Below are 16,909 nucleotides of genomic sequence, written 5' to 3'. Positions count from 1 at the left end.
CAGCAGAAGGGGACCATCCTATAAGCCCCGACTCCCAGCCCTGTGTGGTTTTCACTGTATTCTTTCCAGTATTGCATACAGTTTGCATTCTCTTTCCTATAAGGTGACAGTTCTCTCGGCTCAAAATAAAACCACAGCATTGAATCACAAGGGCGCTCTGGGACACACTCACAAGAGAGCCACTGAAGTCCCTGTGGCTCCTGGGGACACTGCTGCAGAGCCCAGAGGCCAGTCTGGAGGCAGAGCACTTCATTATCTTCTTGGCACGGGCCAGGGCTGGGGTTGCCTCAGCAGACTTGGCTTTGATAACTAGATTTCTGAATCGATAAAGAGTTGTAGATGCCTGCTGCAGTGTTCATGGCCTCCCTGCCAGGGTCTGGAGGAAAAGGCTTAGTTGAAATCAGGCTCATGAATCTTCAAACGGCATTGCTATAATCATAAGCCATACGTAGGTTTTTACTCTATATTAAACTTTTAAAATATTCAGGTACAGCCTTAATTTAAGTAAAAGACAGAAGGTAATTTGCATCTATTGAGTATGTGTTAGGTGTTACTATGTGCTAGTTACTGTTCTAAATGCATGACCTGCATTAGCACATCTAACGATCACACATAACCTGTGAGAGAGATGTTATTTCTGTTTGCCTGTGAAGAAAGTCAGAGAGGTGGGTGACAGATCTTGAATAAGTTCTAGTTCTTCCTTCCTGCTCACCATCATGTTCTAGTCTAGAAAGCAGAATCAGAAAGTCCCAAACCGTGGTAGGAATCAGTGTCACCCAAGAGGCTAAAAAAAAGATTCTCCCCTTCCCTCTACAGCTTCTGGAGATTATGGACACTATTTTATAAGTTCCTCAGGTGATTCTGAACGCAATCATGTTTGAAAAGCATTAATCTGGTGTTTGTTGGGGGTGAGACATAGCTTCTCACTAGCAGACTAAAACCATTCTTTCTCTCAAATGTGTTTTTCACTTACTTACTAATGCGAGTCCTCACCTGTCTCCTTTGGTCAACACTGTGGGTCTCACAAGCACTATGACCAGTGCTCTCCTGGACTAGTACTCTCACTCTTTGAACGCTGAATGTAAGAGTCAAGGCAATTCTGTGCATTTGTACTTTTTTCAACCTTATCGTTACTTTTAACTGATAAATAAAAATTGAACATATTTATGGGGTACCAGGTGATAGTTTGATTCGTGTATACAGTTTGTCATTTCCACATCAGGACAAACACACTTATCTCCTCAAACATTCATCATTTCTTCCCGTTGAAAAACTTTGTTCGGGCTTTTTTTCCCATAAATTTTCAGTATGTAATTATTTATAGTCACCTTTCTACATAATATTTGTACTTAAAAAATTTTTTTTGAAAGGCAAGAGATCTTCATTTGTTGGTTCATTCCCCAAATTCCCACAACAACTGAGGCTAGGCCAGGCAGAAGGCTGGGAGCAGGAACTCAATCCTGGTCCTTGTTCTGGGTGACAGGAATCCAACTGCTTGAGCCATCACTGCTGCCTCCCAGGGTGCGCATTAGCAAGAAGCTGGAATCAGCAGTGGAGCTGGGACTCTAACCCAGGCACTCACTATGGGATGCAGACATCCCAACCAGCACCTTACACAGTGTGCCAAACAACCTGCCCCAGTTTGCACTTTTAAATCCCCTCAGGAAAGGGCACAATCTATGTATTCCATCTTCTGGATAGACATCAGTGAGCCAGGTAGACCTCAGTGAGCCAGGTCTTTGTACATACACACCCTGACTTTTCCATCTTAGAAGGAGCAACTTCCTTAGCCATCGGGATGGCAGCCCTCTTGAGCAGGTGCACCTTGCTTTGTTTTGTTATTGCTGTTCCTATGTCAGTTACTGAATTTCCTTTTACAACTCACTGTCAGCACTAATATGTGTGAAGCGGAGCCTTCTTTAAAGACATTCTGTAAAGACATGAAGAGTATGATAGGAACTGGGGGATGGCCTGTCCTAAGGAATTCTGTTGTTGTCAGACGGGATCTAAAAGAAATGGAAAACGTCAGAAAATGCAGATTTTGTTTGTTTAAGCACTTTACGTCTGTTGAGGGGCTCTGTCCCTGCGTGTTGTACATGGTGAGAATATCTCTGGTGGCTGCAAGGTTAAAGATAATACAAATGCCTTATTTTTAGATTGATATTATTTTTAAAAAGAGCTGTGTGAGTTTGAAGGCCAAATTCTAAATGCCCTGAGGAGAACTAGAACAAGATAGGGATTGCACGGTGGTGGAGTGGTATCCAGTCTGAAAATGTCCTGAAGTATTTGTCTAACTTGTTGTTTGCTCCCACTAGGACAGTGGAGCACTGTTTCCACATGTGCGATAGAATGGTTATCTATTTCTTCATTGCTGCTTCTTATGCTCCATGGTAAGATGCAGTCTTTCTATTTTTCAAAAGAGCTTTTTATGATTAGAACTTCTCATTCTTCCTTTCCTCTCTTCCTACCGTGCCAGCCCCCAGCTCTCATGCATGTGCCTCACCACTTCCCCTCGACACATACATACATGAATTTCTTTTTTCCCAGTTTGATTTACTTGGGTCAGACTGTAGAGTTAAAGGGGAGAACATTGCTGCTATGCCACATAGCTTGGATTGTTCAACAGCAAGTGCTATGAACCTTTGGTTAGATGGAGTGCTCATGTCTGAAGTGTGTAACCTTTGTCCTCCATACACCTGCAGCTGCTGTGCACAATACTTTGGATTGTTCCTGTGGAAGTGCTGTAAACATGTGTGAGAAAAGCAGGCTTGCCTTTGAAGTTTATACTGTTGGTCTTCAGTTCATAATAAAGTACCCTCTACATGAGTGAATGCACATTTCCCACTTCTTTTGTTGATCTGAGTAAGAGAACAAGTCAAATTTGTCAACTGTTTAAAATATTTAGTGTCCTGCACACTTTTCTTGATCTTACTGCCCTTTTGGTACAGGTGAAATCTTTTGTTGCTTGGAAACCTGTAACTAAAGAGACTAGTTTTCCTCTATTAAGACATGGTCCAGTTTTAAACATGCAGAAACTCAGGCTATGTCCTCAACGATTGCAGTCAGTAGAAAGAGTAGGCCTCTAGGTTCTGCCTAATGTAGCTTCAGTCACTCAAAAGAAATAATTATCCACTGCAGTAAAAAGTGTTCTCTCTCCCCAACACCTCTTACTAAATTATAGGTCTGCTTCATATTGGAGTAAGAATTCTTAGACTTTTGCAAAATACACCTCAATTTAAAAGAAGTGAATAAATGAAAAACATTTTTAATGTGAGCTGAGGAATCAAATATCAAAGTAGGTAGTTTGTTCACATGTTGTCTTAGATATGCAGTTAGTGCCTTTTACATTTGATAGTACTGATTTGTAGCTACAGTCAAAACGTTTTTTCTTATGTTTATTGTTAATATGAAATTAGAGTGAATAAATTGGCAGCATTTTAAAGTTCAGACATGACAATCCATTTAAAAAGTCTTGATACCTGTATTTTGTTTTTGATTGACATGTAATTTTACATATTTATGGGGTGTGACATGTCAATACATCGAACGCATAATGATCAGATCAGGGTCATTGGTAGATCCAAAACCGCAGATATTTATCATTTCTTTGTTAGGACTCCATACTAGCTCTTTTGAAACACAATTAATTGTTGTCAGCCATCGTTACCCTACTGTGCTTTAGACATGAGAAGTTATTCCTCCTCTCCATCCAGCTGCACCGTTGTACCCATTAACCATCCTCTCTTCATGCCTCCCTACATTCTAACAGAATGTCTTGTGTAATATACGGTGGGATGGTTCTTCTCATGTCTGTCTTGGCAGAGAGATTGAAAATGGAGACACGTAGTCTGTTTATTAGATACCTGCTGTGGATACATGATCTCAGGTTAGGATGTAGTTCCGTGCTCTCTGTGAGCTTTGTAAGCTATCTCTTCCCAAACACACGGTCAGAATTGAGAAGGCCAACAGCCTTTAGCTTTGTCTGCCTAACGGGGAAAGTTGGGCATCATGGGTGTGCTGGGACTCTGTTCTATATGTCTGCTTTCAGTTGTCTCCATTTTTAAACTAGTTTTGAATTAATTCTAAATCTGAAAGGTTGACTGGCAGTTTTATCTTTTATTAATTTCACCCACATTGCTAAGCGGTCTCCTTGGTGTGTGGAGTGCCTTTTCTTCCTGCTTCTGACAGGAAGACACTGGTTCTGAAAATTCCTTTCATATTTCACTTCTGTTCTTGGTTGTCATGTTTATATTTTTAGGTTAAATCTCCGTGAACTTGGACCCCTGGCATCTCATATGCGTTGGTTTATCTGGCTCATGGCAGCTGGAGGAACAATTTATGTGTTTCTCTACCATGAAAAGTAAGAAAAAAATTTATATTTGTTCCTTTTTAAACTAACTGCCTCAATTTTACCTTGCATTGCAATATAATTTTATTTCTCTTCTTCAAAATAGAAGTACCTAAATAGAATATATATTATTTTTAATAGATCTTCAGAACCATTTGGTATTCATTATTAATGGACAGATTGCTACAGAAAGATAGAAACGGCACATGTGTGGTGTGATATAGTTAAGGGATAATGCTACAGTCATTTTCGAGCCAACAGGACCTCATTTCTCATCCTGAGGCAATTTAGCTTTATCCTCTATGAATATAAACAGTAATCACATGAGAAAAATAACCATTTTTCAAGGTTTCTGTGGAAATTTGAAGATAATTGATTTTAAGTGCCCAGCACAACTTTTGTTCCACTAGGAGTAGGAGATGTTCCAAAGAGAGTTTTCTGTAAAAAGGGATATTTGTGAAAATGCCTGAATTCCTATTCTCATTACCTTAGCCCTGGGGTAGGGTTTTTTAAACCATTATTCATAGCTTATAGTTACAAGTGTTAGGCAGTGTTAAAATAAAAGCTTATTCAAATTCAGCATCTTGGTTCTGCAGGAGATCTTCAGGTTCATCTTTTCTGGCTTCATTCTTTTTTTTTTTTTTTTTTTTTTTTTTGACAGGCAGAGTGGACAGTGAGAGAGAGAGACAGAGAGAAAGGTCTTCCTTTGCCGTTGGTTCACTCTCCAATGGCCGCCGCGGCCGGCGCGCTGCTGCCGGCGCACCGCGCTGATCCGATGGCAGGAGCCAGGAGCCAGGTGCTTTTCCTGGTCTCCCATGGGGTGCAGGGCCCAAGCACCTGGGCCATCCTCCACTGCACTCCCTGGCCACAGCAGAGAGCTGGCCTGGAAGAGGGGCAACCGGGACAGAATCCGGCGCCCCGACCGGGACTAGAACCTGGTGTGCCAGCGCCGCTAGGTGGAGGATTAGCCTAGTGAGCCGCAGCGCCGGCCTCTGGCTTCATTCTTAAAGGATGAGACTATTTACACCAAATAGTGCTTCATCTGGAAATTAGGACCCAAGTGTCCCACTTTCTGTTCTACAGCTCTTTTTACTACCTTGAATTAGGCTTGTATTTGAGAGACTCAAAAGCATGAAACTGTTGTCATTGGATGTATTAATCTATAGCTCATTACGTTCTTTATTGTGCTTGGTGGAATAGCTCTGAGACTCGACCATAGTTTGTGTTTATCAGAAAGTATTAAAATGGTTTTTCTTTTTCAGAAGAAAAATGGCAGTTTCGACTAAATTCTGTCTGTTTTAAAATTCACTTACAAGACCTTTTTGACCATAAGTGGTAATGTTATACTTTAGTAATTGTGGTGTTATGCAGTACATACAATTCTAAGGGACAAGTTTGCTTCTTGGGCTCAAAGCCCTAATTTATATCCTGGAAATAATAGGAAGTAAAGTAAGAGAACTGTTCTTTCTTATTGCAAGCCGCTGATGGCAACCAAAACCATAAACCGGTTCTTTCTCTGACAGGATTACTTTACGGTAGGCTTTGATTATAAAACATGAAGAATAAGATGTGAGTCACGCTTAGCCGTTTAATTTAGTAGAAGTAAGTACTTCGGGAAGTACACAAATTATGGCAGGTACAACTCCAGACCTTGCGGATCCAAACTTAAATAAAATGTGGTGGTCCTTGCCTTTGGGGGAAGAAATACAAGTTGAATTTTACTTCAATGTGTTTCTCAATAGTTTTCAGACATCCTGCTGTAGTGTGACATGAGCCGCCTAACAGGTCAGAATTTGTACACGTTCAGAACAGAGAGTCAAACAGAAATGCATGCCTCTCCCCAGGGCTGCTGTTCCTTTTCACTGATAAAGTTGGCCCCAAGCTGCATGCACCCCCATGTTTCTTCACAATGTCACCGTCTTAGAGCTCTGAGTTGGAACAGTAATGAAAGCAGACCCTCTAGGAAAATGCAAGGTGGGTTGGATTCCGGAAAACTACTATTGGCAGAAAACATTTTCTAGGTAGCATATGGAGTTCGATGCCTTTTCAATTCTGAAAGAAATGTTCATTCATTATCACTCAACTATGCTGTGTTGCAAAGAGGCCTAATGATCTCATCCTAAGAAGTGTATTTTATTTGACTAGTAAATATTCTATAGTTTTTTTTTTTAAAAGAAAAAAAGGAAAGGCTGGTATGTACATGGTAATACAGTTAGCCACATTTCTGTTGTTGCAGGTATAAGGTGGTTGAGCTCTTTTTCTATCTCACAATGGGATTCTCCCCGGCCTTGGTGGTGACATCAATGGTAAGAAGCGGCTTTACAATTCTTATTTTGTCTTTGAAACTCTTAATATGATTATGGTTATGATTTTTCTTTCTGAAGCTATGACTTACCCATTAACCAGGGACGTGAAAGGAAAAAAATATGTCCACACAGGTGTGCCAGCAACTTGTACTGTGTAATGTCTATAGTTTGGAAAAACTGTGTCTTTAGCTGTGGTTCTCTTCCTGTGCTAGTCTTGTGTATTTAGTTATCTCTTCTGGGTGGGCCTTTGGGTTTTTCATCCTGCCCCAACTCTTTACCAAAACTTCTCAAACCTGGACCTATGAAAAGGTCAATTTTCAAGGCTTCTTACAATGAAGAAAATGTAAATTACCAGCTTCTAAAATCTCAAGAATTAGAAGAACCTTAAAATGGTCATTTGTTTTAACCTTCTGTCAGATATTTTTAAAACACCATCAGTCGTTTCTTTTCACTTGTTCTTAAGTCACAGTGTTTCTCTTCTCAAGGAAAGCAGTTTTCTTTACTTTGCTTGGAAATATCTTTTGAGAACTTTCATGGATAGAAATGGTACATTACCTTTGGTAGATAGTCTCATGTATGTTTTGCATTCCCTTTCAGATTGAATTACTCTTGAGAGATATGTGAGTTTATCATTTGAAACAGAAACATTACAACTTTGTGGTCACCATCAGGTGGTTACTTGTGCCATTACGTTATGTGCTCCAGCATCTTATATCCTACATTTTTTGGCCCTAGCCACTAAATTAAGGAGGTCCCTATGTCTTTAGTTTGAACTCTGTTCCTAGCCTGCAGTGGTCAGAAGCACTGTACCTGTGGCTTCCCTCTCAAGTTCATAGGCACCTTATGAGAACATAATTCCACTGCACATAGTTGTCCTGGTTACCAAAACAAACCTGTAAAGGGTTTAGGAGTTAAAATGGATTCTATTTCTTTGGAGTGTATGTCTTTTGAGAATGTAACATAGCACGTTGGAGATTTGTGATGGCTTTAGTAATCACCTAGCACCAAAAATACACATAGTTTACTTGGAGAAGGTAATGTGGAATGGTACAGACCGGGAGGCAGATGACTGAAATGAGAAAATCAGCCATTAAGACTGTATCATTAGAGGGCGATTCAGGACACCCACAGCAATATAAGCAAGGTCTATGCAGATCGGTTACTAATTAGAGTAGAATTTTAAGTAGATTCCCTCAGGGTATCCTAAGAGCAGGTTTAGCCAGTATTTTTATTAGCCTAAATCCTTAATTGGTATTTCCATAAGTGGCACAAAGGCAGGTGACTAATGTTTATGATAATCAAGCAGGACAATCCCCATACTGCCCTCATAGAACATAGAATCAAGTAAGCAAACACAACTTGTATTAAATAAGAAAGTATTCGGAAATTCTGTAATGCCTTTAATTGGGAGAAAGGTCAGGCTGTTATGGGAAGACATGACAGAAATAGCAGAAGAAGTGATATTTATGTTGATTCAAGAAGATAAGTAGGAGCCAAGAGCTGATAGTGGTTAGACAAGTGTGACATGTAGAGAAGACAGCATGAAGGAAGCCCAGAGAGAGGGAAAGCACTGGCTGCTCTAGAGAATTAGAAATGGTTCATGGTTTGGAATACAGAACGCGTGCCCCTGTTTGAGTGTCCATATAAGCCGGAAGGGGTAGGCATGCAGGTAGCACAGATCTTGTGATAAAGCCAGGGAGCTTGACAGCATTCAGATCAAAAAGGATCTCCCAAACCTTCTGAACTAACAAAGTAACTATGTGAGTAAAGACCCAAAGCTTTGGTTCTGGTTGGAATCCTGATTAGAATCAAGCTTAGGCTTCTGCCGTAAAGAACTAGAAAACTGGAAAAAGAATAAAAGCAACTTTTTTTTTTTTTTTTTAGCATTGAACATAGTACAGGACTAGGAATCTTAAGAGACACCAGAAAAAAATGAGCTGCGGTTCATCCCATTTGTTTACCAGGAGATGCTTTCCAAGCAGCCGTAACAGGCAGTGGGGCCCAGAGCACAGCAGTGTTGAATGGAGAAAACAGAAATTGATGTTCCAGGCTACCAACTGCTGCACTTTATGGGTTGGGTATCGGAGAGGAGGGTGTTGTCCAAAGGAGAGGTTTCAGCAGTCTACAAAGAAGTTTCCTGAAGTCTGCCATATAGCAAGCTGAATTTATTCAGGGCAAAGACTCTACAAGCCCTGGTCTAGAATAACTGTTTGGAGGCTCTGAGGTAAATGGAGATTCCAGAAAGTTCCAAGTGCTGAGTGATAATGGAGTTTCAACCAGCCAGTGTGGAGAGACCGTTCTGAACATGCCAGGCATTCAGTTGACCCAACCAGGGCTATAACATAGGAGCAGAACTACACAAGCCCAGAATGAGCGCTGGTCTGGAATTGCCATAACAAGGCCTTCAAACAAACCTTAGAAGTATAAAATTGATTCTCCAGTAGATAAACTTCCTACTAGAACAAAACTCAACAATCTTTAATTAAAGACAACAAAATCTATACTCCCTAACAACATGGCATTCATGATCTAGTGTACTAAATAGGCAAGAAGCAGGAAAATGACACATGCCCAAGGAAAAACAGGTCAGTTGACATAGGTCCAAAGATGACTGATGTTGAAATTCATCTGCAAGGACTTTACAACATAATGAGTAAACAAATGAGGAATCTTAAAAATAAATAGAGGCTGTAAAATATTAAGTCAACTGGATGCTTGATCAGAAAACTGTGATGTCTTGAGAAAAAAAGTTTATTGGAGGGGTTTAACAGCAGGTTGGATACTGTAGAGGTTGGTGACTTTGAAGCAAGGTCAACAGAAATAGCACAAATGGAAGCATCAGAGAAAAAAAGTCATTAAAAAATGATCAGCACATTAGTAACCCAGTGGGCAATATCAAGTGATCTGATGAAATATAACAGAAATAATAGTTGAGACTTTTCCAAATTTGATGAAAAATAACAACCCACAGATGCCCAAAGCACAATGAAGCCTGAGCGAGGTAAACACAAAGAAAACTACACTTAAGCACATTATCGTTAAATTACTAAAAAACAAGGTGAAAAAAAAATTCTTAAAATCAACCAGAGAACAAAGGAGAAAAGAATGATCACCGACATTGCATCAGGGTCTGGATGCAGAGTGCAATGCAGTGGAATCTTCAAGATGATAAGAGGATGCCTGCCAACTACAAGCAGAGGCTAACTCAGCATGGTGACTGTCATATCAAAGATAAATCAAGAGTGCTGGGAGTGATAAATCTGTGAGTGAATACAAAGGGTGTTCATTCCACATTTTTTCAAAAGATAATATGGGGGGTTTTATCATATGGAGAACTTAAGTATACGACAACAGGACGGGTGTGGAAAAATGGAAGTATATAGTTATAAGGGTCATAACCTTGTGCAGGGGGGTATAATGATAATATCTTATGATTTGTGAAGGATGCACTTAGTAATCCATGGAGCAACTGCCAACAAAAAAAAATAAATGTTATTGCAAAATAGTGTAATAGAGAAAACATAAACTGCAACACCAGAGTTACTCAATTGAATCTAAAGGAAGGCGAGAAAAGAGGAAAAATGGAACAAAGAACAGATTAAACCAAATAGAAAATAAGAAGGGAGGCTTAAACACAACCACAGCAGTAATTATATCTGTGTTGTATGTAAGAATTAAATGAGAATGGACTGAACACTCCAATTAAAAGGCAAAGATTTTCAGACTGCATTAAAAAGCAAGACTCAGCTGGATGTATTTATATGAAAAAGATGTTAAAAAGGTAGATAAATTAAAAATTAAAAAAAATTGAGAAAGAAGTGCCATCAAAGCACTAACCACAAAAAGCTGAAATGGTTATGTTAATACCAGGCAAACTAGATACCAGGACAAGGAATACTGGCAGAGCTTATGAGGGCATTTCATAATGATAAAAGGGACATTTCTAAGAAGATTTAGCAATCTTAAGTGTGTAATCAATAATAGGGCTTCAGCTTACTTGAAACAAAATCTAACAGAATTAATACAGAAGAAAAAAATCTCAATCATAATTGGAGATTTTAATATTCCTCTGATAGTTATTGAACAAATAATTGAACAGACAAAAAAGTAGTAAGGATAGATTTGAGCAACCCTGTCAACAATTTAACCTAATTGGCATTTTAGACAGCTCCACCCAAACACTGCAGTACATAGGTTCCTTTGATCAAAATAGATGATATGTTGGGCCATGAAGTAATCCTCAGTGAAGCTCAGATAATTGCAATTGTGCAACAAAAACAATGTGCAAAACCCCCCAAATATTTGAAAATTAAACACCACACTTTTAAATAAATTCAGGTCAAAGAACAGATTACACAGGAAATGAGAAAATATTTTGAACTGGATCATAATGAAAATACAGCCTAACAGACTCCGGGACGCAGGCTAGGCAGCGCTAGGAAGAAACTGCTGCATTAGATGCTTTTAGTCTCTTGACACTTACTGTTATGTCTCAATTTGGCTAAACCACAGATACCAGATATTTGTCAAACGTCAGTCTAATTGCTGCAAAAACCTTTTTAGGTGAGATTAGTATTCACCTCAGCAGACACTGAGTAGAGCAGGTTATTCTCCAACATGTGGACAGGTCTCAACTGATCCATTGAAGGCCTAAGGAGAAAAAGACTACTGTCTCTAGGCTGCTTTCTGATTCTCGCTGCAACATCAACTTTTCCCTGGGCCTCCAGCCTGCCAGCCCAGAATTCAGATTTGCCACCCCCATAATTGCATGAGCCAGTTCCTTAAAATAAGTTAGCATACACACCCTCTTTGTTCTAGTTCTCTGAAGAACATTAATGCCGTAGAAAGGTAGAAAGCTTTAAAATCTTGAAAGGCAGTTCCAAGAAGAAGCAAGAGACGTGGAAAGCCCCATATCAAAGTTAAATCCCGGGGCCAGTATTGTGATGCAGTGGGTTAAGCTGTGCCGTGCACTGCTGGCATCCCATTTTGGAGGGCCGATCCCAGTCCCGGCTGCTCTGCCTCCTGTGCAACTAACTCCCTGCTATTGTACCTGAGAAAGTAGCAGGTGATGGCCCAAGTACATGGGCCCCACAAGTACATGTCATCCACATGGAAGAACAGGATAGAGTTCCTGGATCCTATCTTTGGTCTGGTCACGGCCCTTTGAGGGGTGAACCAGTGGATGGAAGGTTCTCTCTCTCTCTCTCTCTCTCTCTCTCTCTCTCTCTCTCTTATCTCTCCCTCTCTCTCTCTCTTATCTCTCCCTCTTTCTCTGTTGCTCTTTAAAATAAATAAATAGGCAAATCTTTTTCTAAAAGGAAAGAAATTAAACCCACATCAAAAAGCCTCCATGGTATCTTCACTGCTAGAGTCTATGAGATATTGAACGTAGAAATAATTCATGTCCTGCACAAACTTTCACAAAGTAAACACTTCCCCAGTATATTTTACAAGGCCATTATTACCTAGATTCCAAAATCACACAAAGACATGACAAGAAAACTACACACCAGCACCCTTCATGAAACAGAAAACATTTCAACAGAAGATTGGCAAATCTAAGTCACCAGCATATAAAAAGAATAGTGCATCATAGTCATCAGGCTTATTTTAAGAAGGCAAGGTTGGTAAATCACTTAAATTCAGACATTGAAATTTACCACATTGAGAGAATCCAAGAGAAAAGGCTATGGTCATCTCCATAGATGCAGAAAAAGTCATTTGAGAAAAATCTGATACTGATTGATGATTTTATTTGTTTTTCACTTTATTTGAAAGGCAGATAGACAAAAAAAAAAAAGCTTTTGTTTGCTGGTTCCCTCCTCAAAATGCCCGTAACGGGCAGGACGGGTCCAGGCTGAAGCCAGGAGCCTTGAGACTCAAAGGCATGTTCTCATCCAGGCGGCCCGGACCTCAGTGCTCGAGCCAGGCATCCGCTGCCTCCTAGGGAGGGAGTGCAGCAGCAGGAAGCTGGATGAGAAGCAGCGTAGGCCAGGACTTGAACCACACCCTGATACAGCACATAGCCTATCCACCGTGCCAAAAGTCCACCCCTTATTCATTATTTTATTATTCTTATTATTATTTTGACAGGTAGAGTTACAGACAGTGAGAGAGAGACAGAGAGAAAGGTCTTCCTTCCATTGGTTCACTCCCCAAATAGCCGCAATGGCTGGAGCTATGCCAATCCGAAGCCAGGAGCTTCTTTCTGGTCTCCCACTGGGGTACAGGGGCCCAAGCACCTGGGCCATCCTCCACTGCTGTCCCAAGCCACAGCAGAGAGCTGGATTGGAAGAGGAGCAGCTTGGACTAGAACCAGCGGCGCCACAGGCGGAGGATTAACTCAGTGTGCCTTGGCACTGGCCCCTCATGTGTTTTTTTTTTTTTTTTTAAGAAAGTCACAACCAACTTGGCTACTTCCTAACTCTGACAAAAAAGCCTTTATGAAAAAAACTTGCCAGGCCGGCGCCACAGCTCAATAGGCTAATCCTCCGCCTGCGGCGCCGGCACACAGGGTTCTAGTCCCGGTCAGGGCACCGGATTCTGTCCTGGTTGCTCCTCTTCCTGTCTAGTTCTCTGCTGTGGCCCGGGAGTGCAGTGGAGGATGGTCCAGGTCCTTGGGCCCTGCACCCGCAGGGGACATCAGGAGAAGCACCTGGCTCCTGCCTTCGGATCAGCACGGCGGCCATTGGAGGGTGAACCAACGGAAAAAGGAAGACCTTTCTCTCTCTCTCTCTGTCCACTCTGCCTGTCAAAAAAAAAAAAAAAAAAAAAAAAAAAGAAGAAGAAGAAAACTTGCCAAGCTACTACACTTAACAGAGAAATACTGAATGATTGGGAGAAAAAGGCAGCAGTGTCTACTCTTGCCACTTCTATTCAGTATTAAACTGAGGTTCTGGCCATGAAGTAAAGTAAGAAAAAGAACTGAAAGGCACACAGGAAGCAAAGGGAAAGATGAAATTGTCTTTTCTCACAAACAATCTTGATCACATATTTAGAAAATCCTAAGGACTCTACAAAAAGTTTCTAGAACTAAGCAAATTTACTAAGGCTATAGAATATAGTTAAAATATAGGAATTGACTTTATTCGCATATGTTGCAATCAATGTGATTCAGGGGGAAATGGAAGTGTTTTCAAAAACATGAATAACTACACATCTATGTATGCAACTTTACAATATATTCAAAAACTAATTATTTGAGAGGTAGAGTTACAGACAGTGAGAGGGAGAGACAGAGAGAGAGGCCTTCCATCTGCTGGATCATTCCCCAAATGGCCGCAACGGCCAGAGCTGTGCTGATCTGAACCAGGAGCTTCTTCTGGGTCTCCAACTTGGGTGCAGAAGCCCAAGCACTTGGGCCATCTTCCACTGTTTTTCCAGGCCATAGCAGCGAGCTGGAATGGAAAAGGAGCGGCCAGGACTTAACTGGTGCCCATTTGGGATGTTGGTACTGCATGTGGAGGATTAACCTACTGTACCACAGCACTAACTCTGCAAAACCTAATTTAAGGTAGCTTATAGACCTCAGTCTAAAACTAAAATTTCTAGAAAACATAGAAACTTCAGGAAACATAGCAGCATCGTATCATCACAGTTTTAAAACAGGCAAAGATTATTTTTGCCACAGAAAGTTCCAATCATAAAAGAAGAAAAAATAAGTTGGATTTTTGCGAAAGTTAAAAATTCTGCTCACTGGGGCCAGCACTGTAGCACAGCAGGTTTTGCCCTGGCCTGAAGTGCCAGCATCCCATATGGGCACCGGTTTGAGACCCAACTGCTCCACTTCCAGTCCAGCTCTCTACAATGGCCTAGGAAAGCAGTAGAAGATGGCCCAAGTCCTTGGGCCCCCGCACTTGTGTGGGAGACCTGGAAGAAGCTCCTGGCTCCTGGCTCCTGGCTTCAGATCAGCGTAGCTCTGGCTGTTGCAGCCAACTGGGAAGTGAACCATCGGATGGAAGACCTCCCCTGCTGCCTCTCGTCTCTCTGTGTAACTCTTTCAAATAAATAAATCTTTAAAAAAAAAGTTCTGCTCATTAGAAAACACAATTAACAAAATGAATAGATAAGCCACAAGTGGGAAGCAGTTACTTGCTTTTTCTATATGTGTCTGATAAAGAACATGTATCCTGAATATGTTTTTTCTCTCTCTTTTTTTAAGATTTTATTTATTTATTTGAGAGGTAGAGTTACAGACAGTGAGAGGGAGAGACAGAGCGAAAGGTCTTCCTTCCTTTGGTTCATCCCCAAATGGCTGCAATGACCAGAGCTGTGTCGATCTGAAGCCAGGCTAGGAGCTTCTTCTGGGTCTCCCACGCAGGTGCAGGGGCCCAAGCACCTGGGCCATCCTCCACTGCTTTCCCAGGCCATAGCAGAAAGCTGGACTGGAAAAGGAGCAGCCGGGACTAGAACTGGCGCTCATATGGGATGCCGGTGCCACAGGCTGAGGATTAACCTACTGCGCCATGGCACCGGTGCTCTGAATATATTTTTCAAAACCTTCCAAATCAGTACATAAAAGGACTGTCCTGTAAAAAATGGGTAAACGATTCTAACAGACATTTCACAAAGATTAGTATCCAGTTATCCAGTAATCCTTGAAAAAGTAGACATTGTTAGTCATCAGAGAAATGCAAATGTCAACCACACTGAGCTGCAACTACACACCCTGTAGAGTGCTTAGAATCAAGAAGACTGACAACACCAATTCCAGCAAGGGTGAGAAGTAATATACATGCGTGAGTATTGTTGGGGCAGTGTAAAGTGACATGACCACTTCAGAAACTGCTTAGTTTCTTTTAAAATTAAATATACATGTGTCCTGTGATTCCATAAGCACTGCCTGACAGGAATCAAAACATGTATTTACAAAAAGACTTTGAAATGATGTAAACATTAACTTCATTCATAATAGCACCAAATTATGTTAAATAATGCAATGGACTACTAAGCAATAAAAAAGAATAAGTGAAAGATATACACCAGGATATGCATGAATCTCAAAAATGTAATGTGGAGCAAAAAAGAAGCCAGACACAGGAATTTAGGTATAATTCCATTCATGCGAGGCTCTGGGCGAAACAGACTTTGTGGTAATAGTAAAAACAGCTGTTGCCTTGGTGGCCAGGATTGAGAATGGGGTCCAGACAACATTTTGGGATACTGGAATAATTGTACATCTTGATAGGAATGTGTGTTACTGAATATGTACATTTATCGGAACTCACTGTTCATCTAAGATCTGTGTATTACACTCTAAATCAACTGGCAATTTTTAATGCCACTCCCTCCACCCCACCAAAAAGCAAGAGTTATGACCCAGATCATCTTGATCCCCTTCCCAGTTCTGATACTTGAAAGTTATCTAGCCTTGGGCTTTGCATTTTAGTTTTCTCATCTGTAAGATGGGGATAATAATAGTTCCTAATTTGGAGTTGTCATGAAAAGTAAATCAGTAAATGCATGGAGGTGCTTCAGGCAGTAGCTGGCACATAGTGACACTAATGACATTGATAATGAAAGCATTTCATTTTGCATGTTTTAGAATTAACTATGTTCCAGTCTTTGAAAGTTGATAAAGTAAATATGGTGTCTAGAACTGTCTATTAATACTTTGTAGTCAGAACCCATCTGTGTGCTTGGTTTGGTCTCTTGTTTTATTAGAAAGAAAAGAGTGGTGTCTTGTTTAGGGCAATGACCAGCTCTGTGACTGTGTTCAGGTTCTGTGGCTGTAGTGGCCTCACTTGTTGGAAGGGTGATTCATAATTCCTGGGAGTCCCATGTGCCTTTGAGAATCTGATGAAATCTTTAACCCTCCCCTAGAAAAAGGTTCCTAATTCACATGCACAGAAATTTTTGCATAATAGGAATTAACTGCCCTCTAACCTTTAGGAAATAATAAATGTGAGGTTCTGGTTTTTAAATTTTAAATAAAAATGAATCTGAAAGATAAGGAGAAATCTAGTGTCAGCCAATTTCAGTTGCATTGCTCCCCCTCCTTTGGTCCTGGAGGCTTAGGTGAACGTCAGAAATAGGAATGATCCTCATACCTGGCACTCACGTCTCGACAGTCTGTCATCATTGCTTTTCGCCCAGGCCCATGGAGCCCACTCAAAGCAGGTGGCTGAATTAGAGCTTCCTATTCCTCTGCTGGGCTTGGCCACAGGGACCTGTTCCAAGACTCTGCAGGCTGCTGCGGTCCATGCCCAGGCTTCTGGTTCACCCACACACCTACCCCTTCCCTGGCCCTGCCATG

At 40.9% G+C, this 16,909-nt stretch overlaps 1 protein-coding gene across 28 annotated transcripts in view; it reads left to right on the top strand.

The window, feature by feature from the left end:
• Positions 1-16,909, top strand: part of MMD (monocyte to macrophage differentiation associated) — a 101,062-nt gene that overhangs the window by 12,803 nt on the left and 71,350 nt on the right. For 13 of the 28 annotated variants that reach the window (XR_016223601.1, XR_011383522.2, XR_011383521.2 and 10 more), the window contains exons 4-6: positions 2,316-2,390; positions 4,259-4,360; positions 6,585-6,654. Coding sequence is in view for 22 of the 28 variants with exons in the window: in XM_089316974.1 (XP_089173100.1) it covers positions 2,316-2,390; positions 4,259-4,360; positions 6,585-6,654 (247 nt within the window). In the remaining 6 variants the exon portion in view is untranslated. Of the gene's footprint in view, positions 1-2,315; positions 2,391-4,258; positions 4,361-6,584; positions 6,655-8,538; positions 10,237-16,909 lie in introns of those variants that run through there. The other 15 variants (XR_016223603.1, XM_089316977.1, XM_089316992.1 and 12 more) reach the window with 3 other exon arrangements.

This window comes from Oryctolagus cuniculus, chromosome 17, assembly GCF_051225735.1.
Source record: "Oryctolagus cuniculus isolate XC-2025 breed Fujian yellow rabbit chromosome 17, ASM5122573v1, whole genome shotgun sequence".
NCBI lineage: Eukaryota > Metazoa > Chordata > Mammalia > Lagomorpha > Leporidae > Oryctolagus > Oryctolagus cuniculus.
This window is presented reverse-complemented; position numbering and strand designations above follow the sequence as displayed.